At 43.0% G+C, this 25478-nt stretch overlaps 1 protein-coding gene across 2 annotated transcripts; it reads right to left on the bottom strand.

Moving 5' to 3' along the window:
- Positions 1 to 1985: 1985 nt before the first annotated feature.
- On the bottom strand, positions 1986 to 21622 carry FAM177B (family with sequence similarity 177 member B). Of its 2 annotated transcripts, none has more exons than XM_044292341.1 (5): positions 21507 to 21622; positions 20166 to 20315; positions 18159 to 18225; positions 15648 to 15745; positions 1986 to 2767 (listed from the first exon to the last, which is right to left on the bottom strand). In XM_044292341.1, exons 1-5 carry the CDS (start codon positions 21528 to 21530, stop codon positions 2585 to 2587), a joined length of 522 nt encoding a protein of 173 aa, XP_044148276.1. In that variant the 5' UTR covers positions 21531 to 21622; the 3' UTR covers positions 1986 to 2584. The 2 variants fall into 2 exon arrangements, with proteins under 2 accessions (XP_044148276.1, XP_044148277.1); XM_044292342.1 differs by having other exon boundaries at positions 18159 to 18222.
- Positions 21623 to 25478: the final 3856 nt, after the last annotated feature.

The following is a 25478-nucleotide window of genomic DNA, read 5'->3' as shown; positions in this document are numbered from 1 at the left end:
ATAACACACCGCCGGGCGGTAACTTCCGCCCGGCACTGTGTTGGGTGACGTCACCGGCTTTGAGGGGTGGGCTTTAGCTTTGCGCTAGCCGTTTAACTGGCAAGGGCAGAGCTAAATCCCGCCCATCAGTGCCGGTGACGTCACCGGGGTTCCTGGCAGCCCCATGGAGAGCCCCGGTACGTCACCGGATCTCCAAAAAATGCCTTTGCCAATTTGCAATTAGCGCGGGGCAAAGGAGAGCATGTCAGGGGGCTGCCGGGGTGAAAATGAAGGGATGTCCGGGTTCAGCTCTGAACCCGGACAACCCCTTTAAAAAAACTTGTGCAGAAACCCTCCTGTGAGGAACTTGTGGAGTTATAATTTAATGCCTGCCCATTTTCTGTCCGTGTGATGGGCAGCTGGCAGAGGAAACCAATTCTACAGGTGGCCCTGCCTCAAAAGCGATAAAGTGTTTACATTTCACACTCCCTGCAGCCGGCCTGGAAGCTAACGCATCTGACAGGATAACCCCCCTGAGGGGGGCCTGAGCTGCTAATCAAACTTAAACAAAGTCTCTAGTCTAGATATTGCGAATTTTTTTCTCGAATATCGTAACTTCGAGATTTCGCGAATATTTAGAAGATAGTTCGATATTTTTAGCAAAATCGAATATTCTTTTTTTTTCTTCTTTTTTTTGTTATATTTTTTACTTTCCCACTTCCCTAAAGTAGTTCTTACCTGTCCTTTGGATTCCTGGCTGCTCCAGTCAGTGCCCGTTGCCGCTTCTGCCGACTTCCGTGCTCATGGAGCGTCCCCATCACCATGGGAACGTCTCCATATACTAGAATGTACTGTCGGATTTGAGAATTACGTTGAAATCGCAATTCGATTAATTCAAGTTATAATAATCGAATTGCGATTTCAACTTAGCACTGCTATATTCCATATTAGGCTAGAATTAACGAATATGGAATATAGCAGTGCTAAGTTGAAATCGCAATTCAATTAATTCAAGTTATAATAATCGAATTGCGATTTCAACTTTTTACGTATATTCTTAATATTGCTCTAACTTCGTCTTTTAGAATATTCGTAATATTCTAAAAGACGAAGTTAGAGCAATATAACGAATATTCTAAAAGACGAAGTTAGAGCAATATTGAGAATATTTGTAAAATACACATATAGATTGTAATTTAGCTAATATAATGCTATAGTAATTTTTTTAATAGTGTACATATTTTACAAAACTTAAGTTCATAAGAGGCAAAAAAAATTTGAGAAAAAAAAAAGGATTATAGCACTATATTAGCTAAATTACAATCTATGTGTATTTTACGAAGATTCGTAATATTGCTCTAACTTCGTCTTTTAGAATATAACGAATATTCTAAAAGACGAAGTTAGAGCAATATTAAGAATATTTGTAAAATACACATATTAGCCTAGCCATAGTCAATTAGTCATAGGAACGTTGCCTTATACTATCAAAAGAAAAAAAAAAGAAAAAAATCGATATACGCGATTAATTAAATCGCATATTATTCGCGATAATTAGAATAATTACAAATATTCGATTTCGACAAATATAACACGAATATTCGCGAACTATTGCGAAATCGAATATGGCACCTCCCGCTCATCACTACTCTGAACTTGGATAACCACTTTAAGTTGTTCACTGCTTCACAATCTCTGCAGTAGCGATCTCCTTTTCTGACAGAATGGAGCTTGTCAGAGCTTGAGATGCCGGCAAATACAGCTTTCAGCGCTATGATTGGCCAGTCTGCACTGACTGGCCAATCGCAGAGATTGCTGGCACCGGAGCAATTTGATTGGTCCCGTGTCGGAGAGCTATGCCGTGCAGCTGTCAGAGACAGTTGCGATCCTGTCTCTGTCACAATATATTGTTGTGTGCGTGAAGCCTAAACGTCTGGCTGCTAGGCATAAAAAGAACAGCCATCTCTCCTCATACAGCTGAAAACCAGTCCCCATTATCAATTTCAACGATCATCAATTTATTAACAAAAATTTTGCTTGATGTTTTTTAAATTATTAAACTATAAATGCACAACTCATATTAATCAAGATAAAAATTTAAATAAGCATAAAAAACGCCCAGCTCTGTGGCAATTAAGGGCTTGTCTCATGAAGATAACCATTGTACGTGTGCCTTATTAAGGTGTATCGACATTGTGAAGGGCTTTTAGGTAAAGAACAAGTAAGCATGAGGGTCTTGTGCTGTGGTGGACTCAGCCAAGCCAAGTATTAAAAGGTGTACACCTCCCATCCAAAAGAACGGAAAGTGTAGACCAGAGCAGAAAGTAACCAAGGAAGACTGTAATTATGAAACAAAAGACTAATCAATGAGTCATAGCTTGACGCTCTAAAGGCGCTCTGTATGGTTCCTCCATGAGGTGCCAAATTCTCCATTAGCAATGCTTTTTCTTGTACCATGTGACAATATATTTATTGCTTTCCAACTTTTCTGTAACTTCTTTACGTTAGATAGTGTACGCGTCATCTTTACATTAGGCTAAGCGTTTGAAGAGACCAGCTCCACTTTTTAGAAGGTAAAAAAACTTCTTGGAGTTAGTAGCTAGAGTCAATTGTTTGATTGAAGGATCTCAGAGTCCATCTGATACTTATCCTCCGATTCTGACGTATTGTCTATGACATTAATCGTTCCATATTCCATGCTTTGCATCTGTAAGTAATGGCTTTCATTTTCGGAATTTTTGTCTCCTGTTTCCTTCACACTTTCATCATCTTCATCATCATCACTGTCCTGTAAGATAAACCTGAAGTCAGATCTCCATATATTGTCGAGATATTATATAGTATTTCAACCCCTTCCGACATCTGCCATATATGTACATGTTTGCATGTATATGATTGCATGTTGGGGTCCACTTGGACCTAAAAAAAAAAGTTAAACTGAAAAAGTTCTGGGGGGTCAGAAGTTTTTCTTTTTTTCAGTATTAAAACCCAAGAAAAACTATATACAGTGGATATAAAAAGTCTACACACCCCTGTTAAAATGTTAGGTTTCTGTGATGTAAAAAGAAATGAGACAAAGATAAATCATTTAAGAACTTTTTCCACCTTTAATGTGACCTATAAACTGTATCACTCAATTGAAAAACAAACTGAAATCTTTTAGGTGGAGGGAAGGAAACAAAAAAATAAAAAAGACCTAAAATAATGTGGTTGCATAAGTGTGCACACCCTCTTATAACTGGGGATGTAGCTGTGTTCAGAATCAAGCAATCATATTCAAAATCATGTTAAATAGGAGTCAGCGTACACCGGCCATCATTTAAAGTGCCTCTGATTAACCCCAAATAAAGTTCAGCTGCTCTAGTTGGTCTTTCCTGACATTTTCTTAGTCGCATCCCACAGCAAAAGCCATGGTCCACAGAGAGCTTCCAAAGCATCAGAGGAATCTCATTGTTAAAAGGTATCAGCCAGGAGAAGGGTACAAAAGAATTTCCAAGGCATTAGATAGACCATGGAACACAGTGAAGAAAGTCATCATCAAGTGGAGAAAATATGGCACAACAGTGACATCAAGAGCTGGATGTCCCTCCAAAATTGATGAAAAAACTAGAAGAAAACTGGTCTGGGAGTCTACCAAGAGGCCTACAGCAACATTAAAGGAGCTATAATTATTGTGCTGAGTGTACCTATATTATAGTTACTTTAAAACATAACTTTTATTTTATCAATATTTTAGAATATATGACACTTATAGTGAAAATGTTTGTATCACACTGCTTCTTTGAGGATAGTGTCAGGCGTGACCAGAGGATACCGATATTTCTTTTGGCAGCGGTTTTCTCGTGTATAGGGTCGCTCTTGGAACAGGTTTTCAAATAGGCTATTATACCTGGGCTTTATCCCCTATCCTTACTAGTCGTGGTAAGTGGGGAAAACCCTATTTGGCTGTATTCCGGGCACTCGCCCTTAAAAGGGCGACCCACAACCGCTGGAACCTCGGATCTAACACTAAATCACCCTGGCAACTAATATTCCTCTAGTCTGTCCGACGCGTTTCACCACTAGGGGTAGTGGTTCTTCAGGGACAAGAAGACAAGAGCGCCTAGGGGCCTAATGCAGTGGCAGCGCTCCCGCACGCAAATCAAGGCAGTGGCAATTGTTAGATGTACGTGTGTCTCTTTTATGGCGTCCTAGCTCCTCCCATTTAATTGGTTGACCTATGGGCTCTTTGCTGGGCGTCCTACTTTCATCCGCTCCGCCCCCCCCCCCCCCCCCCCGATCACGTCATATCTCCTGGACAGACGCAGGCTGATTGGGCTTCTCAAAGGTTACTTACCCTGTCAGCAGCGTTCTGCCCGAAACCGGAAGTGATGTCGGTGGGCGGCGGCTTAGTTACTATGGGGATCTGAAGCCGCGTCCCCCGGCAGGTCCTGGCAGCTCACAAGTAAAGGAATATCCTTTCTTGTTTCTGTGGGCACCGATTTGAGAATTGGGCAATCCTTTCTATATATCTTGGGTAATCCATAAGGTATAGAAGCCGTTTTTGTTATTGGATTATATCCCAACATATATAGATCTTCAGAAGATTATATTAAAGGATGCTAAGGTCCTTGGAGGTCATAATAAGGGGATTTATATTGAAGGATGCTTAGGTCCTTGCAGGTCACAGTAAAAAGCCTTTGTGCATCCTACATGTATCTCTATTGATATTTTTAAATGAAGGGGAATATTTATTCTCCGATTTCATCGCTGATATATCTCTTTTGATCTTTTTTATAATAAAATTAACCCCTTAGCTGCCTGATTCCACGATTTTTCACAGGATCGCATATTCAATTGAAAATTTTGTCATTTTCCTTGTTAGATTTTTATTGCTATAGACAAGAGGGCACTGTGTATAATATATTTTTTTTTTGGGGGATCCTAATGAATTAGTATTTTCTGCAGACACACTGTTGTTCTCATATATAGTCCATTTCCTTCATAGTTATAACAATGAAGTTATAAGAAGGGTTTATATGAAATAAATTCATTTAATCCCTTAGGTGTCACAGAATTAAATTTATAGGTCCATTTTGTTTCTGCCCGTAGGATTAGCTTATCCCAGTCTCCACCTCTCCTGGGTTTAGGGACATGTTGAATGCCCATGAATTTCAGGCATTTTGTGTTTCCTCCATGGTGCTGCACAACGTGACGAGCTATTGAAGTGTCTTTTTCATTTAGAATGTCATTCACATGATCTCTTATCCGTCTTCTAAATTCGCGCTTTGTCTTGCCCACATAATCTAGTGGGCAAGTGCATTGGGCCAGATATACTACCCCTGTCGTGAGGCAGTTTATAAAATCTTTTGTATAGAATTCTTTCTGATTAGACGAACAGGTGAATGTTTTTGCTTTTTTAATATAGCTGCACGCTGTGCAGCTACCACATTTAAAGGTGCCCATGGGCTTTCTGGAGAGCCAGTTGCCTGGTTTTTCTGGCGGTTGGAAGTGGCTATTCACTAGTCTATCTCTTAAACTGCGACCCTTTCTAAAGGTTATCTGTGGGTAAGGTGCTAGTACTTTATCCAAATCTGGGTCCGCTTTTAAGATGTCCCAGTGTTTGGAGAGCACATTTTTAATTTCCCGCTGTCCGCTATCAAAGGTGCTGATTATTCGGATTTTATTTTGATCTGTAGGTGCACCTACTCTCTGTCTTTTAGGGATGAGGAGTTGGTCTCGATTTTCATTGCACGCTGTTTCAAAAGCTGTACGTAAAATTCCATCTGGGTAGCCTCTTTCCCTGAATCTCACTCTCAGGTCCGCTGCCTGCTTTTTAAATTTTTTCATAGTGGAGCAATTCCTCCGGATCCTGAAATATTGGCCCTTTGGAATTCCCTTGCGTAGGGGAAAAGGGTGAGCGCTATCCCAGCGAAGGAGACTGTTACCCGCTGTACTTTTTCGGTACACCGAGGTGACAGTGCTTTGGTTTATGCCTCTCTCAATCAATACATCCAGAAAGGGTAATGCGTTTTTGTCGCAAGTGGATGTAAAATTGAGGCTCAGATCATTGTCATTAATAATCGTAACAAATTCAGTGAAGGATTCTTCGGTACCCCTCCACAGCACGAACACATTGTCTATGAACCTCAGCCAACGAACTACTCTGTCCTGCCACTCTGCTAGAGCCTCAGACCCAATATAGTTGGTCTCCCACCAGCCCAGGAGCAAATTTGCATACGACGGCGCACAGGAACTGCCCATCGCGGTACCCCTGAGCTGGTGGTAGTGGCGATCATCAAAGACAAAGTAGTTCTTTGTAAGGCTGAAGTTCAATAGATCTAGAACAAATTTATTGTGTGCTCTCATCCTATTATCCCGCATGGATAAATAGTATTCCACTGCATTCAAGCCCAGATCATGTCTGATTGAACTGTACAGCGCTTCGACATCTATGGATGCAAAGATCATTGAGTCATCCAGACATATGCCATTCAGTTTTAAAAGGAGATCAGAGGTATCTCGTATATATGATGGTAATGCTGTTACAAATGGCTGGATGATCCTGTCTACATAGATGCCTATATTTTGCCCTATACTTCCTATCCCAGATACTATCGGGCGTCCTTTAAGAGGACTGATGCCCTTTATGTATCTTGGGCAGGGAGTAAAAAGTAGCCGTGACCGGGTGGTAAGGCAGAAGGAAATCCCTTTCTCCTTCATTTATTAATTTATTTCTGAGTCCTTCATTCAGGATGTCTCTCAATTCGTTACATAGGGCCAGGGTCTTTGGGTAGGAGTTCATATGACTCTCTATTGCTCAGGATATCCAAGCACATTTTCTTATATTTCCCTATGTCCCTTATCGGAGGCTTTTATTACCACATCCCGATCCTTCTCCAGCTTTTTCAGGGCTTCATGTTCATTTTTATTTAAATTATTCCTGCAACCAAAGGTCTGAATTTGCCTTAGGTCTCTGGATACTAATTTATTAAAAATGGATATATTTGAGTCTGGTAGGGGAGGTGGCATTTGTGTACTTTTCAGTCTTAGTTGTGTAAAGGGGCCCTCTGCCCTATCTTTTTCACCTTCCTCTAAGAGATTTGCAAGCGCCTTAGTTGCTTCTAGTTCCTGGGGGCTCATATTTAATTCTTCAAACAGTTTTTTCTCCTGTAAGGCAAAATGCTTATGCCAGAGGAGTTTTCTTATAAAGAGAGCTAAATCTTTGCTCCATTCAAATGTATCGTACAGGACCGTAGGGACAAAGGATAGACCTTTATTGAGTAGGGAGATTTCGTCACTTGTTAAAACATGGGAGGAGAGGTTAATGATTTCCATATTCCTCTTAGTTCTTTTATTTGCTATACTCCCCTTTATACTTTGTTCCTGAGTTGATATGGAGCTTGTATGGGGGGTTGAGCTAAAAAAACTGAGGATGAAGTAGATGGTAAGGGGTCCACTTGGTTGCATGGTTGGTAATTTCCTCTTTTATAACCTGCCCTTGCTTGTCCTCGTCCTCCCCCTCCCCTTCCTCTATTTCTCTGACCTCTCCCTCCACCTCTTGTTGTCCTATTTTGTTCTGTTTCTGACCCTTCGGCCTCAGAGGATGATATTTCACTTTGGGCTTCTCTTTGTGCGTTTTTGTTCAGAAATAAATAAGCTCTATTCTCTTTGAATTCAGTGGAGTCACGGATATATTGTTGGTGTTTGCGTTCCCCCACCATATACTGGAATCTATCAACAGTGTTTTGAAGATATTCCTCCTTTTTCTGAAATTGTGCCTCGTCTTTAAATTTTAAAGCTTGTTCTCTAAGATTATTGACTTTTTTTTGTTTTGAGTCAAGGTTTACTTTCTCTTCCTCGAGAAGGAGCCTCATGAATCTATGTGAACTAGCTGTGGCTTCTTCTTCCCACTTCTTGATTAGAGTGATGTTTCTCAGTCTATCTGCAGGAGTGAGATTTATTCTGAGACCTTTTGGGACTATATTCTCTTTTAAATAATGCTCTAGAGATTTTATCTCCCACCAGGACACAATCAAGTCCTTATATGCCCCAGTAAGGTCTCTGAATACATTTTTTATGCTATTTGAAGAAGAAATTTGTACGTAGTCAGTTTCAGAAAAGACAATTTTTGCTTCTGTTGCCCAAGCTTCTAGGTCCGGACTCGCTGCAAGGAAACCTGCCATTGGCGTTTTGTAATTGTCAAATATAATTAAAGAATACTCAGGGTCAGGAGGTCTGTAGTCGTGGCCCAGTGTATTATAACTCAGAAGTGTCTATAAATATAATTATTGTGCTGAGTGTACCTATATTATAGTTACTTTAAAACATAACTTTTATTTTATCAATATTTTAGAATATATGACACTTATAGTGAAACAATGTTTGTATCACACTGCTTCTTTGAGGATAGTGTCAGGCGTGACCAGAGGATACCGATATTTCTTTTGGCAGCGGTTTTCTCGTGTATAGGGTCGCTCTTGGAACAGGTTTTCAAATAGGCTATTATACCTGGGCTTTATCCCTATCCTTACTAGTCGTGGTAAGTGGGGAAAACCCTATTTGGCTGTATTCCGGGCACTCGCCCTTAAAAGGGCGACCCACAACCGCTGGAACCTCAGATCTAACACTAAATCACCCTGGCAACTAATATTCCTCTAGTCTGTCTGACGTGTTTCACCACTAGGAGTAGTGGTTCTTCAGGGACAAGAAGACAAGAGCGCCAGGGCGCCTAATGCAGTGGCAGCGCTCCCGCACGCAAATCAAGGCAGTGGCAATTGTTAGTTGTAAGTGTGCCTCTTTAAAGGAGCTGCAGGAATATCTGGCAAGTACTGGCTGTGTGGTACATGTGACAACAATCTCCTATATTCTTCATATGTCTGGGCTATGGGGTAGAGTGGCAAGACAAAAGCCTTTTCTTTCAAAGAAAAACATCCAAGCCAGGCTACATTTTGCAAAAACACATCTGAAGTCTTCCAAAAGCATGTGGGAAAAGGTGTTATGGTCTGATGAAACCAAGGTTGAACTTTTAGGCCATAATTCCAAAAGATATGTTTGGTGCAAAAACAACACTGCACATCACCCAAAGAACACCATACCCACAGTGAAGCATGGTGGTGGCAGTTTTTCTTCAGCTGGAACTGGGGCCTTAGTTAAACTAGAGGGAATTATAAACAGTTCCATATACCAGTCAATATTGGCACAAAACCTTCATCTTTCAGCATGACAACGACCCAAAGCATACATCCAAATCAACAAAGGAATGGCTTCACCAGAAGAAGATTAAAGTTTTGGAATGGCCCAGCCAGAGCCCAGACCTGAATCCGATAGAATATCTGTGGGGTGATCTGAAGAGGGCTGTGCACAGGAGATGCCCTCGCAATCTGACAGATTTGGAGTGTTTTTGAAAAGAAGAGTGGGCAAATCTTGCCAAGTCAAAATGTGCCATGCTGATAGACTCATACCCTAAAGACTGAGTGCTGTAATAAAATCAAAAGGTGCTTCAACAAAGTATTAGTTTAAGGATGTGCACACTTATGCAACCATATTATTTTATTTTTATATTTTTTCTTCCCTCTACCTAAAAGATTTCAGTTTGTTTTTCAACTGAGTTGTACAGTTTATAGGTCACATTAAAAGTGAAACAAGTTCTGAAATGATTTATCTGTGTCTAATTGTTTTACATCACAGAAACCTGTCGAATAATTATCATATGAACCGCCCCCTTTTACTGAGGCCAAGACCGTACCGGAGACTGATTAATTGAACACGTGGGATGCCAAACCCTAACCACGTGGGACGCCAGTTACTGCCCTTGGACAACTGTATTCAGCGCAGCTGGGAGGTGAGCTACCTCGGTCGGAACGGTCTTCAGGAAGGAGGTAATAGACAACCAGACACCGGCTGCTGCGTGGGACGCCACGCAGTAGTGGCTGCATACGATAATATCACCTACGTTTACAAAGGGACTATATATATAGTAAGTAGTCAGTAAATCAATGGAGACCGTGTCGTAATTAAACGGACACATCTGTTGTCAGCTGTTTGCTTTCCATAGCCAGTGTGAACAACATCACCAGCATTTGGTTAAGGTATACCATATATGTGTACACAATACCACGATCTAAGAAGTAGTGGCACATAGAGGACTGAAAGTACAGATACATATAAACTGGTGTAAACTATTCCACATCTATCCGGATTATACTACGGCCTCCGGAGGATGTAATGATACAATCCTAACTTTTTAAAAACACCTTAAAGGGCCACCTTCATCCCAATAGCAACCATTTGTAAGGGGGAGCCAATTGTGTGGATTCCTTGAGATACACGGTTGCATGTTTGCTCCCACCTTTTATGTTGCAAGAATATCTTTATGTTACAGGAATATTCTCATGCGGACTGCACTTTATTGGTTTGAATAATTTATATCATTTTATGTTCTGTGATTTTGATACATTGTTTTAACCTAGTTTAAGAGTTCTTTTAGGCTATATAATACATTCTATTTATATGTATTTATACATATTCTCTTTGTGTGGTTCCAGAAGTCGAGGGCCTGTTGCTCTGATTTAACTGTTTCAAAAATGGAAAATTGCTGCGCTCCAAAAGGGTCCCCATAATCTCAGAATGTTTCTGCCAGGTCTCCAAGGGAGCAATTCTGAATTTACCAGTATATTTATATAGATTGGTTGAATCTCCCCACGATCAGCTATTTGAAGCTTCTGCAGCACTTTAAAGGCTATGTACACCTTCGGGAGGATTTTTTTTGTTTGTTATAGCATTGTACTTATTTTGAGCTAACAATAATTTTCAATTGGTCTTTATAAAAAAAAAAAATGTAATCCCTTTTTGGCTATAGAGCTCATATGCTCTAGCAGCAGCCTGTGGATTTTCTTTTTTTTCCACCAGCAGCAGACAGGCTCCTTATCTCTGCTCTCTGACATCATTATAGCGCAGTTCCTATCTTACTGATAATAATCTGGCTTAAATAAGTGTTTATGACCAGAGTTGAGCGGACACCTGAATGTTCGGGTTCAACGGGTTCGGCCGAACTTCGGAATAAAGTTCGAGTTCGGGACCCGAACTTTTGAGCACTAAAATGTCATGGAAAGGGCTAGAGGGCTGCAAATGTCGTCAAAATGTGGTTAAGAGCATGGCAAGTGCGGATAGGGAAATGACTTTAAATAACATAAAATACGTAAAAAAAAAAAGATAATCTTGATCTAGGAGGACCAGTTCCATATGAAGTAGGAGGTTGAGGAGGCGGTGTAGGTGGAAGTGGCGGTGGAGGAGGAGGAGGTAGCCTACACTGCTTTTTGTTTTACATTTTTTATTATTTTTTTAATTAGAGTACACCCCAAAACTTTGGGAAATATAACCCTCCAGTCGTGCTAAACACACGTTCAGACAATACACCAGCTGCAGGGTAGGCCAGCACCTCCAAGGCGTAAAGGGCAAGCTCAGGCCATGTGCCCAATTTGGAGACCCAGAAGTTGCAGGGGCTGACCCCTGTCAGTTAGTTTGTGTAGGCATGTGCATACTTACTGCCCCACCATGTCGTACGTCCCCGTGATGTTCACGATCCAATTTGATATCAACTTTCGATGTTCTTTTATGCACCTACCATGGTGATTATGGGTGGCGGGGAATCAGGGTTCCAGGCCGGAGAGGGAGCGTGAGAAAAAGAGACCCAAATTTAAGGGAGATAAATTTATAAAAAATTTGGGGGATCGAGAAGAAATGTTGGAAAAGCTATTGAGGCGCAAATGTGGGCCAAATTACAGAAGCCCAAATGTTGGCCAAAAGAGTATAGTGGAAATGTGGGACAAAGTATTGAAGCTTAAATGTGGTACAAAGCATTGAATCAAAGGAGGTGGCGCGCATCAATTAAAGGAGCATTTCAGAAATTTTATTCCCAGTCACCTATGCAGAGCAGTGGTTTATCAACATCTAAAATTGTATAATGTCAACCCAAGAATGTAACAGAAAAATTACAGAAATTAATTAACCTGTCTACTTGGTAGAGCAGGGGTTATGACAGAAAACAATTGTTTATTGTCACCCGAAAACGTAATATAAAAATTATTGAAATTTATTAAGCTGTCAACTAGAGGAGGGGTATATTACACCCAAAAATTAGTGAATTTGATCATAAAATGTAACTGACAAATGTTGTTATTTTTTTTACCGGTCTAATAGGTATAGCAGTGGTACTATATACCCAAAAATTGGTGAATTTCACCCGAAAATGTTAATGACAATTTATTTTATTTATTTTTTAAACGCCCTACTAAGTATAGCAGTGGTACTATACACCCAAAAATTGGTTAATTTCACAAGAAAATGTTAATGACAAAGTAGTGAAATTATATAAAATAAAACACGTACAATTTTTTTTCGATTTATGAGGTGGAGTTCCAAATGGAGTAGGAGTTTGAGGAGGCGGTGGACGTAGCGGAGTAGGTGGAAGCGGCGGTGGAGGAGGACAAGATGGCCAACACAGGTTTTTGGTTTTAATGAAATTTTTTTAAATTAAGGTACACTCCAAAAGAGTGTGAAATATCCGAAATACAAACATGAGCAATTGCGCTGCAGTATAACAATGGCTGCTTAGTGCCGGTATACATGTCTATTCTGCACAAGGTACGGAGAAGTCCTGTGGGATCCATGCCTGGTTCATTTTAATGAACGTGAGCTTGTCCACATTGGTTCAACGGGTGCCTTCTGAGGTGCTGGCGGTGCCCCAGCTGCGTTGGCGACCTCTTCCTCGTCCTCTGCCTTGTGCTTCCACTGTGCCCCCGCTGTCAGGTGGGAATGCCACCAGCAGCGCGTCTACCAGCGTGCGCTTGTACTCGCACATCTTACGATCACGCTCCAGTGACGGAATTAAGGACGGTACGTTGTCCTTGTTACGGGGATCCAGCAGCGTGGCCACCAATTAATCAGCACAAGTTAGAATGTGGGCAACTCGGCGGTCGTTGCGGAGACACTGCAGCATGTAATCGCTCATGTGTGCCAGGCTGCCCAGAGGCAACGAAAAGCTGTCCTCTGTGAGAGGTGTATCGTCTGTGTCCTCTGTATCCCCCCATCCATGTACCAGTGATGGCCATGAGCTGGTCTGGGTGCCACCCTGCTGTAAACATGGTTCCTCCTCCTCCACCTCCTCATCCTCCACCTCGTCATCCTCCACCTCGTCATCCTCCAGAACTGTGCCCTGGCTGGACAATTGTGTACCTTGGGTTTGTAGGTGCAGGAACCCACCCTCGGAGCCACTTGGGAATGACTGTCCGGAAACCCTACAAAATGATCCCTCTTCCTCCTCCTCCTGTGCCACATCCTCTTCCATCATCGCCAGGAGCGTTTTTTTTTCAAGAAGGCATAGAAGTGGGATAGTATCGCTGAGAACGGCATTATCGGCACTGGCCATGTTGGTGGAGTACTCGAAACAGCGCAACAGGGAACACAGTTCTCGCATTGAGGCAGTCATTGGTGGTGAAGTGGTGCTGTTCCGCCAAGCTACTCGCCTGTGCATGCTGCAGCTGAAACTCCACTATCGCCTGCTGCTGCTCGCACAATCTCCACCTTGTGGGCATGTCGCATATGAGGCGGTGAGCGGGATAGCCGAAGTTACGCTGCAGCGCTGACAGGCGATCAGCAGCAGGGTGAGAACGCCGAAAGCGCGCACAGACGGCCCTCACTTTATGCAGCAGCTCTGACATATCGGGGTAATTTTTAAGGAGTCTCTGCACCACCAAATTCAGCACATGCGCCATGCAAGGGATGTGCGTCAAACCGGCTAGTCCCAGAGCTGCTGTGATGGCTTCTAAGGTCAGACAGTTCACCGCTTATAGATTAGCTGCTCTGCAGCCTTTCAAAAAGCGCCAAGAAAACACCGAACCCGAACTTTTACGTAAATGTTCGGGTCCGGGGTCCAAAAATCCTAAAGTTCGGTACAAACCCGAACTTTACAGTTCGGGTTCGCTCAACCCTATTTATGACCTATTAGTAAATTAGAGATATGGTTTATTAGATGACCGGCACAAAGTGAAAGCACCAGTCACACAGTTAGAAAAACAGTGAACCCTTTGTGACAGAATGGCTCAATATTTTTCTTAAAGGCCAATTGAAAATATGATTTTTAGCAAAACATAAGTATACATGGTGTACATAACCTTTTACCTCTGACTCAAGTTCATTGCATTTATTAAATGTATTGCTACTTATTTTTCATTTTACTCTCTTAAATGTGTTTTCCGAGTTATGAAAAAAAAATATAGCACTGTAAATCTTATGGGCAGCAATATATAACTGAGCTAAGTAAGTTTTAGGCCCAAAAAAATAATATTTCCTAATTCCCCTGTTTTTTCTCTGGCCTTTTTTTACCTGCAATAACAACAATCTCTGCCTTTCCCCCTGCTCTGCAAAGGGAGTGAATACAAGTGCTGCCCTGAGTGACATGGGACTGCTGGGATACTCAGCAGCATGTTGTATGTGTAGGACTACAAGTCTCAGCTGTACGATGACACTGCTGATACACACAAGATTTACTCCCTAATTGTTCCTGTGCAATGCTCTGCAGAACTCCTCTAGTCTGTCAGCTCATGTGCCCAGCATTTGTTTCCTTACTGCCTGCAGCTACTCAGTAAAGCCTTAAGCCCTGAGTCTGTGCTCTTGAAGGGGTTAAAGTTTTTTTCTGAAGAATCCAGTGAGAGAGCAGACAGCAGCCTGCAGTGCAGGGGGGTGTGGCCAGCACAGTGACGTCTCCTGTACAGACACAGATCTGCTCTCTCAGGCTTGTGCAAGAAACATCTTCAGAGCAGAGTGAGAAGCTGACATCACAGGTCATGTGACCCTCAGTAAAATCTAAGAAAGCAGCAACTGGAGATGCAGTAAGTGCATGGTGAAGCTGTTACATTTGATTAGTTAGAAACATATAAAGAACAAATAAATTATTTGGACAACCCCTTTAATTGTAACTTTAAAGGGGTTGTGCAGGAAGTTTATATTGATTACTTATCCTCAGTATAGGTCATAAGTATCAGATCGGTGAAGGGTCCATCACCCCTGCCGATCAGCTGTTTGAAGACGAGGTTGCACTCCTGTGAGCACTGCTTCCTCTTCAAGATTACAGCAGCAGCACAGTGTAACTACAAGTGCTGACACCTTTCACTTGAATGGGAAGAGCATTTGCACTGCAAGCAAGACAACACTCAGTGTAAGGGCTCATGCACATGACCGTATTCGTTTTTCCCTCCGCAACTTACGGATCCGCAGAACACAGATCCCAGCCGTGTACATGCCACCATTTCTTTCAAATGTCCTATCCGCAAAATCTTTTTTTTGCTGGCCCGCAGAACAGACAAACAGATGCGGACAGCACACAGTGTGCCGATAGCATCTTTTGCGGCCCTATTGAAATGAATGGGTCTGCATGCAATCTGCAAAGAATGCTGATCAGAGGCGGACCAAACATACGGTTGTGTGCATGAGCCCTAATCCTGAAGAGGAAGCAGCGCTTGCACAAGTCTTGCTTCCTCTTCAAACAACCGATTGTCGGAGGTGACAGAAGTCAGACCCCCGCCGATCTGATATTGATGACCTATCATAAAGATAGGTCACCAATATAAAAACCATGCACAATCCCTTTAAGTGATTATTTAGATTTTTCCTGAAATGTATACTCTTACCTCTTCCTGCGCTCTGTGGTATTCATCAATGGCGTACTGATATTTAGAAGCATTAAGACCAAAAAGGTTTGCCAGCTGCCCACCAAGGTAGTCACAAGCTGAAAGGAAATGACAGGATTAAAGTCTAGCAATAGATTCTTAAAAATTATCCTAATTCAGTTAACACTTCCATGGAATGCCAGAGTTGTTTTTGTAATGTTCAGTATGTTTAACCACTTACAGGGAGTCCGTCAGCAGCTTTGACCAAGCTAATCTGCTGAGCGCCAAGTAGGGGCTGGGATAAGCAGAACAAACATCCCTTTTGTGGAGCTTTTATTAAAAGGAATAGTGTGAATACAAAGTTTTTCTCTGACAGATTCTGCCTCTGCAAGTGCACAATGTGAAGTGCTCTCTGCACTGAGCTACAACCCCTCTCCTCTGCTCTGAGTAACAGCTGTGATGGTCTCCTGGTTGGATGCTACAGGTACCACTCAGAACAGAGTTGAAGGACTGTGAAGCAGCAAATGAAGTCCTGCCTCCAGTGCAATTGCAGGAGCAGAATCTGGCAGAATAAAATTTCATATTTACACTACTCCTGATGATAAAAGCTTCAGAAATAGTGTTTTCCCCGTTCTCCCCTACCTAGTGCTGTAAGTAGTTTAGCATCTGATTAGAGTTCCATTAAGGACTGAGTCTGTTTTAGTGTTGTGTTAAGGATAGCTGCCTTACATCTGGTGTCATCAGAGGCAGAGCTTGTTAAGAGCTCATTTGCATCCCTTTCTTCCCAGAATCCTAGAGGTGCATATACGGCCTATAAGTCTCCTCGCGCCGATTAAGGCGCTCTCTTCCCAAGGAGAGATAGCACCCCCGAAAGAAGTGTTAAGGAGTGAAATAAAAACTATCCTGTCCCCTCCTAATAGCTTATAAACATTTATTTAAGCTGAATTCTTATCCAATTGATATGAGATCATTTCTGCAATGATTTTGTATTCTTAAGAAGTGATCTATCTACATGGCATATAGTCATGGCAGTTAGTTAGTTAGTCACCTGTGTTATGGGGGAGCAGAGGAGCTCCGAGATTGGAGTTACTGCTGAGCCCAGCTGTCATTCACCACTGGGCTCCTGTGTTAATTGCTTGGGTGCAACTTCCGTGCCCATATAATCACCATGACGTACATTTACACTAGTTTGCCTTAACTAATGGATCTCTCTGATGCACGTGTACATCATTTTGTGGGAAAGATTTATTTTTGGGGAAAAAAAGTGCTTGAAACATTTAGCTTCAACAAAAAGCTGATCTTTTATTTTTTTTGTGCTGCCTAGGACCCTCCCCCAAGTAGTCACCAGTAGTCAGCTTCAATCTGGTGTGAATCCTACCACTAGGACACATGAAAAAATATATTCTCACTGTAAGCAATGAACTTTCTGTATAATGAAAATGCTGGGTCCTCAAAAGCGAGAGATCCTCTTTGTAGTTGCTGTCTGCTCCAGCAATTAGGTGGGGGTCCAGCCCGGGGAATCATCATCGAATATCGCAATAGACTAACCCAGACAATCACTGTAAGCTGGCCATAAACTGGACAATTATCAGACGACCACTGTAGGCTGACCATAAACCGGACAATTATTAGACGACCACTGTAAGCTGGCCATAGACCGGACAGTTTTCAGATGACTACTGTAAGCTAGCCATAGACCGGACAATTATCAGATGACTACTGTAAGCTAGCCATAAACCGGACAATTATCAGACGACCACTGTAAGCTGGCCATAAACCGGACAATTATCAGACGACCACTGTAAGCTGGCCATAGACCGGACAATTATCGGACGACCACTGTAGGCTGGCCATAAACCAGACAATTATCAGACGACCACTGTAGGCTGACCATAAACTGGACAATTATTAGACGACCACTGTAAGCTGGCCATAGACCGGACAGTTTTCAGATGACTACTGTAAGCTAGCCATAGACCGGACAGTTTTCAGATGACTACTGTAAGCTAGCCATAGACCGGACAATTATCAGACGACCACTGTAGGCTGACCATAGACCGGACAATTATCAGACGACCACTGTAAGCTGACCATAAACCGGACAATTATCAGACGACCACTGTAAGCTGGCCATAAACCGGACAATTATCAGACGACCACTGTAAGCTGGCCATAGACCGGCCAATTTTCAGATGACTACTGTAAGCTAGCCATAGACCGGCCAATTATCAGATGACCACTGTAAGCTGGCCATAGACCGGACAATTATCGGACGACCACTTAAGATGGCTATAGACCGGACAATTATATGACCACTGTAAGCTGGCCATAGACCGGACAATTATCAGCTATCCAACCAACATTCGGGATCTTGATCTTTAAAGGAGCTCCTTTTGCAACAATAAAAATTATTTTTCTGATGTAATTTCTTGTCTGATTATTTGTCTTAGGCTTATTATCAGCCGGGCAAAGTTATAATGTCATGGGAAATTATGTGCTAGAAACATAACATATATAAGTAGTTTAACTTACTGAAAAAGGCGGTTGTAGCTATTCGGAGAATCCAAAACTGCACGTATGTTCTCCAGCTCATCTGCTTCTGTCAACAGGAAAGAGTCAAAGTCTATAATATGTGTATAACGTGGGGTAAGGACCGAGGCAGTTGTATTTAAGATACATAGTATGTGGTATGGACCAGTACAGTTTTATTTGTGATGTGTAATGTGGACGAAGGACCAGTGTAGTTGTATTTGTGATGTATAATATGGGGTAAGGACCTGTGCAGTTGAATTTGTGCAGACTGTACAGGGACACACCCCAAACTGGTAACACCCATCTGGACTTTCATTGAGAACTGCTAGTAATTAATTCATAACTTCTACTAGGAATATTAGAGGAATGGCACAACATAGAGTCCTAGAAATAGATGCTCCAGAATTGTTATTACATGGGGAGTGCAGGTAATTGCTAAAACAGACAAGTCAGGAGAGGTCATTTTTAAGCATAGGATTGGTAAAACAAATGCCGCCTGACCATGGTCACTGGGCAGCAGTTTATGCAGTGATTTTGTGCAGGATCAGCCATGAGGCAGTAATTTGTTTCATACATCCAGCAATAGTTTATGCAAATTAGCTTTCCAAACAAAAAAACCTGAAAGCTGCGCCTCTAGTACAACCTGTTGGAAGGCAGCTGTCCCGCAGAAGGGCTACATGGTGGACACAGACAGTATATTCTAAAAGCCTTGACGTTGCCAGTACAAGAATCTGATCCATTGCAACTCCTCTCAAGGGGCCTAATTTGCTTTTAGCAAGTGCCGAAGTGCTTGTAGTTCAGTGCATTGATCAGATAGAGGTGTATAAGACACCACGGCCACCATAAGATAGAGAGCTGCCAACACGGACAGGCAGAAATTATATCAAATGATAACTATTCATATTGTATAGTTTGCTAATTTGGTTTTTAGTTTGTAGGAAGGGGTACCTAATATTAAAGAAATCCTGTGCAGATTCCAGCCCCACCACAGGCAGCAGGAACAATCTACAGGTTCCTCACTACTAGGAACCTCGTTTTATTGTGAGATGCTGTGGCATTTAAAGGGAATCTGTCACCCCCCGATTTTGGACTGTTATCTACAGTAATTTATGAGTAGTCCTGTAGATGAGTCCAGATCACTATTTTTTATTTTCCTACAGCCCCTCAAAGCTGCGCTGAGATACACAGTCAGGACTGCTGGACCGTTCTAACATAATGGAGAGGACTCCTGTGCGCATGCTTCACAGTCCTGACAATGTATTTCTCCGAGCGCTGATAGCAGACAGTAATAAAAAAAAAAAAGTGATCTGGACTCCTTTTCTGCAGTACTACTCGTGTATTACTTTAAATAATAGTCCAAAATTGGGGTAATTGATTCCCTTTAAATGATTTACCAGATATTAGATGTATCCTCAGGAGAGGTAATCAATATTAGATCGGTGGGGGTCCGACCAGCTTCAGTGCTTACAGTCTCTTCTAAATATAAAAATGTGTTCTCTTTGTGGAAGAAGCTCCTTTACTGGTTGAAAAAACTACAATAAATACATCAGTAGAAGCTGTACAGATCTTTCTTAGGCCCCCTGCACACGAACATGTGCACCCCCTGGTCATGCTGCGGCCCGCAAAATGCGGGCCGCAATGCACGAACACAGTCCGTGGGGCAGCCGCAGCGGATCGCCGACCCATTCACTTGAATGGGTCCGCGATCCGGACGTTCCGCAAAAAGATAGGACATGTTCTATCTTTTTGCGGAACGAAAGTACGGGACGAAACCCCACGGAAGCACTCCGTACTGCTTCCGTAGGGTTCCGTTCCGTACCATTCTGGATTTGCGGACCCGGCACCCGTGTATTGCAGATCCACAAATGTGGTCCGCAATACGGCAACGGGAAGCACACGTTCGTGTGCAGGGGGCCTAAGTTGGTTACAGTTTGTCAGTCTGGAGTTCGGGATGTGTAGATCACAGAGCATTTTCTAGGCTGGAAACTTTGAGGAGGAACTTCATACCATGTCTACATTCTGAAAATCAACCCTCTGGTCCTCTTCTTCTTCGTCCTCTTCTTCTGTGCTGTATTCTTCCATGGTTTCTCCACTTGCAAAGTGGATTATCTTCCTGGGGACCCTCTTCTTCTCTTCATCGCCAAGTTCAACTTCTTTCTGGAGAGAAGATGAACATGTCAAGAACCTTTATATTATGTTGGTTCAAGATGTTGCCCTCAGCATCCAGTCCAGTTTCAGGTGTAATATAATGTGCAGAATTACTTCTGCCTCCAGCTCCTGTGTAATATATTTTGTCCCTCACCCCAGATACAGAGTGATCACTGAGTGTGTGGACGGTAACTCGAGGATCAAATAACTGGAAATGTCATCTGTCACTCCCAGTGGGACCAGTAGACCATGTATACTCTAAAGGAGAGCTAAGAGGAGTGTTCATAAAAGCAGACTTCTCTGTAGCTTCTCTTTTCTCTTCCTATTAAAATACACTTCCAGCCACGTGCACTGTCAGCCTCTATCATCTGGACATTGGGGGGTCATTTACGAACAGGTTTATGCCTCTTTTTGGTATAAAATTGTTGTATGGCCCCTTTTTGTGACTTTTTAAACCCTTGTGCAAAAATAGTTGCCAACACAGGTGTTTTTACGTCTCATTCGACACATACTAGTGTTGAGGGAGTGTTGGCAGTCTGTAGAAAAAAGGCTTTTTATAATATGCAAATTACCCCAGAGGTGCAACGAGGGAGGTGTCATTGCACATTGTTGCACCCAGAGGCTCTGCTCCCTGTCTGCCATGCCGTGCCCCCACTGCTCTGGCAGGCAGGCCAGGCATTGAAAACTTATTCCCGCCTGGCCCTAAAGGCCTGCGGGTGCGTGTTTGGCACATGCGCAGTAAAGGGATGGAGATTGCCCATATGTACGATGGTCTCCATCCCTTTACTGTGCATGTGCCGAATGTGCTCAAGCAAGCCTTCAGGGCCCAGAGTGAATATGTTCACCACAACACAGGGGCCGTGGCATAGCAGACAGGGAGCGGAGCAACGGCACTGCCCTTGTTGGACCTAATTTACAGATTGCCAGCACATATGGAGATACCAGAGATATCATCAGACTTTGCAGACAAGCACCAATCTACAGCGGACGGCCGTTTCACCTACTGGTTAGCAATGACAGATGCCCTTTAAGCAATTATCTAACATACTGGTATCCTTTAGGTCTACCAAAGGTAACTGGGGAGAGCTGCCCACCGTCTCACTGGATGTCAGCACCATCCTTCTATTCATGTGGTGCTTATAAAATATCTCCACACCCTGCACAAACATAGGAAATAACTTGAAGGCCTGTGTAACTCACCAGGGCCATGTCCCCGTCTGTCATGTTCTCTGCCACCTGCTTTCTGAAAAACCAGAAAATCAAGATTTAAGAGTTACAGGTCTCATAGTTCCTGTACCGTCCTCCCCGGGGGTGGGAACAGGCTGGACTGGATATTATCAGGACAGGGCTGCTCGACAAATATTACAAGGCTGGAATACAAGGAAATGAGCCACAGTACGTGTAGATGTAGAACTTCTCAGATTTAAAGGGCCAGCCCCATCGTGTCTGTGCAGGAATGCTGATTGCAAATAAAAAAATATTATAACAGGGTGGCGGGAGAAAGGGCATTGTGTCCTGCGTCGTTAAGGAGTTATTTACACCTGATCCCATGGGTACAACTGTCATAAACAGGATAGTGCCCCGTAACAACAGGTTTAGCCCCTCTAGGGCTCTTTCAAAAGAGTGGGTTTTCTACCCGTATATATGTGTGTTGCGAGCACATAACATCCAGACTGAATACTGACACATTGATTTGAGTCTGTGAAAGTTTTTCACTTATCTTGGCATTCAGGAAAAATTGCAGCATGTTCTATATTGTACTTTCTTCACGCAGCTCTGGCTCCATAGAAGTGAATGGGGCTTGTGTGAAAAACGGAAGACATCCTGATACAAGGTGTTTTTTATTGATTGTTTCTAGGAGATGCAGATTGATATTCCTCAGCTTTTCTTCTTGTGTGTGAAAAAACGGATGCAATCCAGATAAAATCCTTACGGGGAAAAAAACTGAACGTAGTCGCAGAGAAAACTGATCCAACTTGTGTGCTAAAACCATCAGTTGTTTTCTTGAACAGGCCATGACTCAAGTTCGTATCTCTTGTGTGAAACACGGCCTGATTCTGCAGGCGATTGTCAGGAATGAAGCATTCCTTCCCAGCCTTCGCCTGCTCATTAGCGGAGGAGATACATGCATGGGGGAAGCGATCGTCATTCCATCGCTCGTCACCATGCTGTCTAGTTGTTTGCCGGTAGCAGATCATGATTAGACGGCACAATCTGCTGCCGACAAACTGAGATTTTTAAACATGCTAAAAGATCCTGATTGCCCAATGAATGAGCGTTTGCTCGTTCATCAGATAACCAGCGGCAGTATTAGACTGAGTGTTCCTGTGAACGTTGTTAGCGATGATTGGCCCGACAATCGTCTCGTGTTATACAGGTTTTAGTTAAGTGGAGGTTTGGCTGCTGAGGACCCCCCTTCCCCCATCATGAGAGCCAATCATGGCTTGAACTGAGTGATGGTCAAGCATGCACCCCACTGCTCCAGTCCAAAAGTCTGTGGGGCAGCTGTCTGCTCTCTTAGGTCTGTATTACACCAACAGATTATCTGACCAAAATCTGTCCAATAAGATCAATAGTTAGTGTGTATAACGAAAGATCTGTGTGTGTAAACGGCCATCTGACCAACGATTGGTCATAAAATCTATCAGATAATCTGTTGCCCTTAGTCATAGAGTTTGATCAGCGCACACACATCATGTGAATGTATCTTTAGTGATCCATTGTTTCATTCTGGAGAAAAGGTACTTTTAATCCATATGCAAATGAGCCCTGAAGGCGGGTCCTTGCCATTTTGTGCATCCTTGCTCCTCCTGCTTCCTCTAATAGCTCCTCAACTCTCCATAATTGCCAGGACCAGGTGAGATGACTATGCAGGGACCTAGCCCTGCCAATCAGGTAGGAGAGGGAGGGCCTGGCAGAGAAAGCATGGAGAGCAAGGGTGTGCCCACAGTGACTTGGGTCACTGGAGGAGTTTTCTGGAGGAGGATCTGAGGCAGGTTTCCTTTCAGGTATTTTTTTTAGCCAAAGCCAGAAGTGGATCCAGCAGAAAGGAGAAATACAAGCCTTTTCTTTATATTTCCAATTCCTTTCAATACTTCTTCTGGCTTTGACTGAAAAACCTGCAGAAGAACCTGCTTCAAAACCTTCACCAAATAACTCTGTGTGAACATAACTTTCCCAGAGTTTGAGTTGTCTGCTAATCCCAAAGCTCCTATCTCTATGCCACCCCATTCTGGATTTAGCCAAGTGACTAACTGAGCAGTGATATCCGGAGCTGCCATGGATGCTGCGTAGTAAATACGTACTCAATGTACAGACCAAGAGTCAGTGGTGGGAGCACTGCCTATGCAGGACGATCCTTGAATTGTCCACTTTTAGGTAGGGCAGGTTTTATTGCCATTGATAATAATCTCAGCAAAGAAGGATTCTCTTAAAGGATATGTTCACAAGTGTGGTGTCAGCGTGCTACCACTGTGCCCTGCACTAGGACCTGCTCCTTCGTTCATGTTTAGTTTTAGGGCAGCTCCATGATTCTTCACATGTCAGATCACAGTCCTGGCCCAGGCACAAGGGAGTTGTACACACGGTACACACTCGCTGTTTGCACAGCTCAGTAAAGTAAACGCTCTGAGATATCAAGTCTGAAATGTACTAAAAAGGCCACATTTGTTTGTTCGTGGCACTTGCTGGGCAGCTGATTGACATCTATTGTCCCCTGAGACCTACCGTATTTTTTTATTTAAAAGACGCACTTTTTCCCCAAACAAACTTCTGCCAGAGGTGGAGAGGAGCCGCGGTGCAGGACAGGTAATAGATGGTTTTTATTTTAATCTGATCTGAGGTCTGATGGGGGTCTCACTATGTGGGCTGATATAAGGTCTGATGGGAGTCTGACATTGTGGGCTGATCTGATGTCCTGATATTTATGGGGGCCTGATCTGATGTCCTGATATTTATGGGGGTCTGATCTGATGTCCTGATATTTATGAGGGTCTGTCTTCTCTGGTCGGATGATGCATTACAGGCTTTTTCTGGTATTAAGAAATGTTTTGCTTCTGCTCCCATTCTGATGCAACCTGATGTGTCTCGACCCTTTATTGTGGGGGTTGACGGGTCAGAAGTGGGAGTCGGAGCAGTCTTGTCGCAGGGTCCCTCTCCTAGCAAATGGCGCCCGTGTGCTTTTTTCTCTAAGAAACTCTCGGCCGCTGAAACAAATTATGATGTTGGGAATAGAGAGTTGTTGGCCATAAAATTGGCCTTTGAAGAGTGGCGTCATTGGCTAGAAGGGGCTACTCATCCGATTACATAATTTACTGACCATAAGAATCTGGATTACCTGCAATCTGCAAAGCGTTTAAATCCTAGGCAGGCTAGATGGTCATTGTTTTTACCAGGTCAAATTTTGTGTTCACCTATTGCCCTGGGATTAAAAATTTCAAAGCGGTGCTTTGTCACAAAGCTTTCCTAGAGGGGAGATTCGGAGGATCCCGCTCCGATTTTGGCTGATGGGGTGGTGGTTTCCGCTCTTTACCCCGAGCTGGAGACGGAAGTGTTGGGGGCTCAAGAGGAGGCACCTGATTCTTGTCCTCCAGGCAAGTTGTTTGTTCCTTCGGAACTGCGATACAAAGTGTTCAAGGAACATCATGATACTGTCCCTGCGGGATATCCTGGAAGTAGATCCACAATAGATCTTATTTTCCGGATATTCTGGTGGCCAGGGTTGCATAAAGGTGTTGAGGGTTATGTAGCAGCTTATGAGACCTGTGCATGCGCGAAAGTGGCTCACACTCGACCATCAGGATCTCTTCTTCCTTTGTCCATCCCATCTCGTCCTTGGACGCATTTGTCCATGGACTTCATTACTGATTTGCCGAGTTCCTCTGGGAAAACTGTGATTTTGGTGGTAGTGGACCGCTTCAGCAAGATGGCTCACTTTTTACCTTTATCAGGTTTGCCCGATGCGAAAACTCTTTCTCAGGTTTTTATTGATAACATTGTGAAATTACGTGGCATTCCCTCTGATGTGGTGTCTGATAGAGGGACGCAATTTGTTTCCAGGTTTTGGATGGAGTTTTGTTCTCGTCTGGGTATTCAGTTGTCTTTCTCTTCGGCTTTTCATCCTCCGTCGAATGGTCAAACTGAGCGCACTAACCAAAACCTGGAGACCTATTT

This window comes from Bufo gargarizans, chromosome 4, assembly GCF_014858855.1.
Source record: "Bufo gargarizans isolate SCDJY-AF-19 chromosome 4, ASM1485885v1, whole genome shotgun sequence".
NCBI classification, from domain to species: domain Eukaryota; kingdom Metazoa; phylum Chordata; class Amphibia; order Anura; family Bufonidae; genus Bufo; species Bufo gargarizans.
The sequence above is the reverse complement of the archived record's forward strand: the minus strand, read 5'-3'. Positions and strand labels throughout refer to the sequence as shown.

Excerpts from the sequence above, each read along its gene's own strand:
- FAM177B (XM_044292341.1), bottom strand. The coding sequence starts at position 21,530 with ATGACAGACGGGGACATGGCCCTG. Across the intron at positions 18,226-20,165 it reads ATTTTCAGAATGTAGACATG|AAGCAGATGAGCTGGAGAAC; the intron begins GTATGAAGTTCC and ends TCCTGTTGACAG. Across the intron at positions 2,768-15,647 it reads ACCACAGAGCGCAGGAAGAG|GACAGTGATGATGATGAAGA; the intron begins GTAAGAGTATAC and ends TTTATCTTACAG.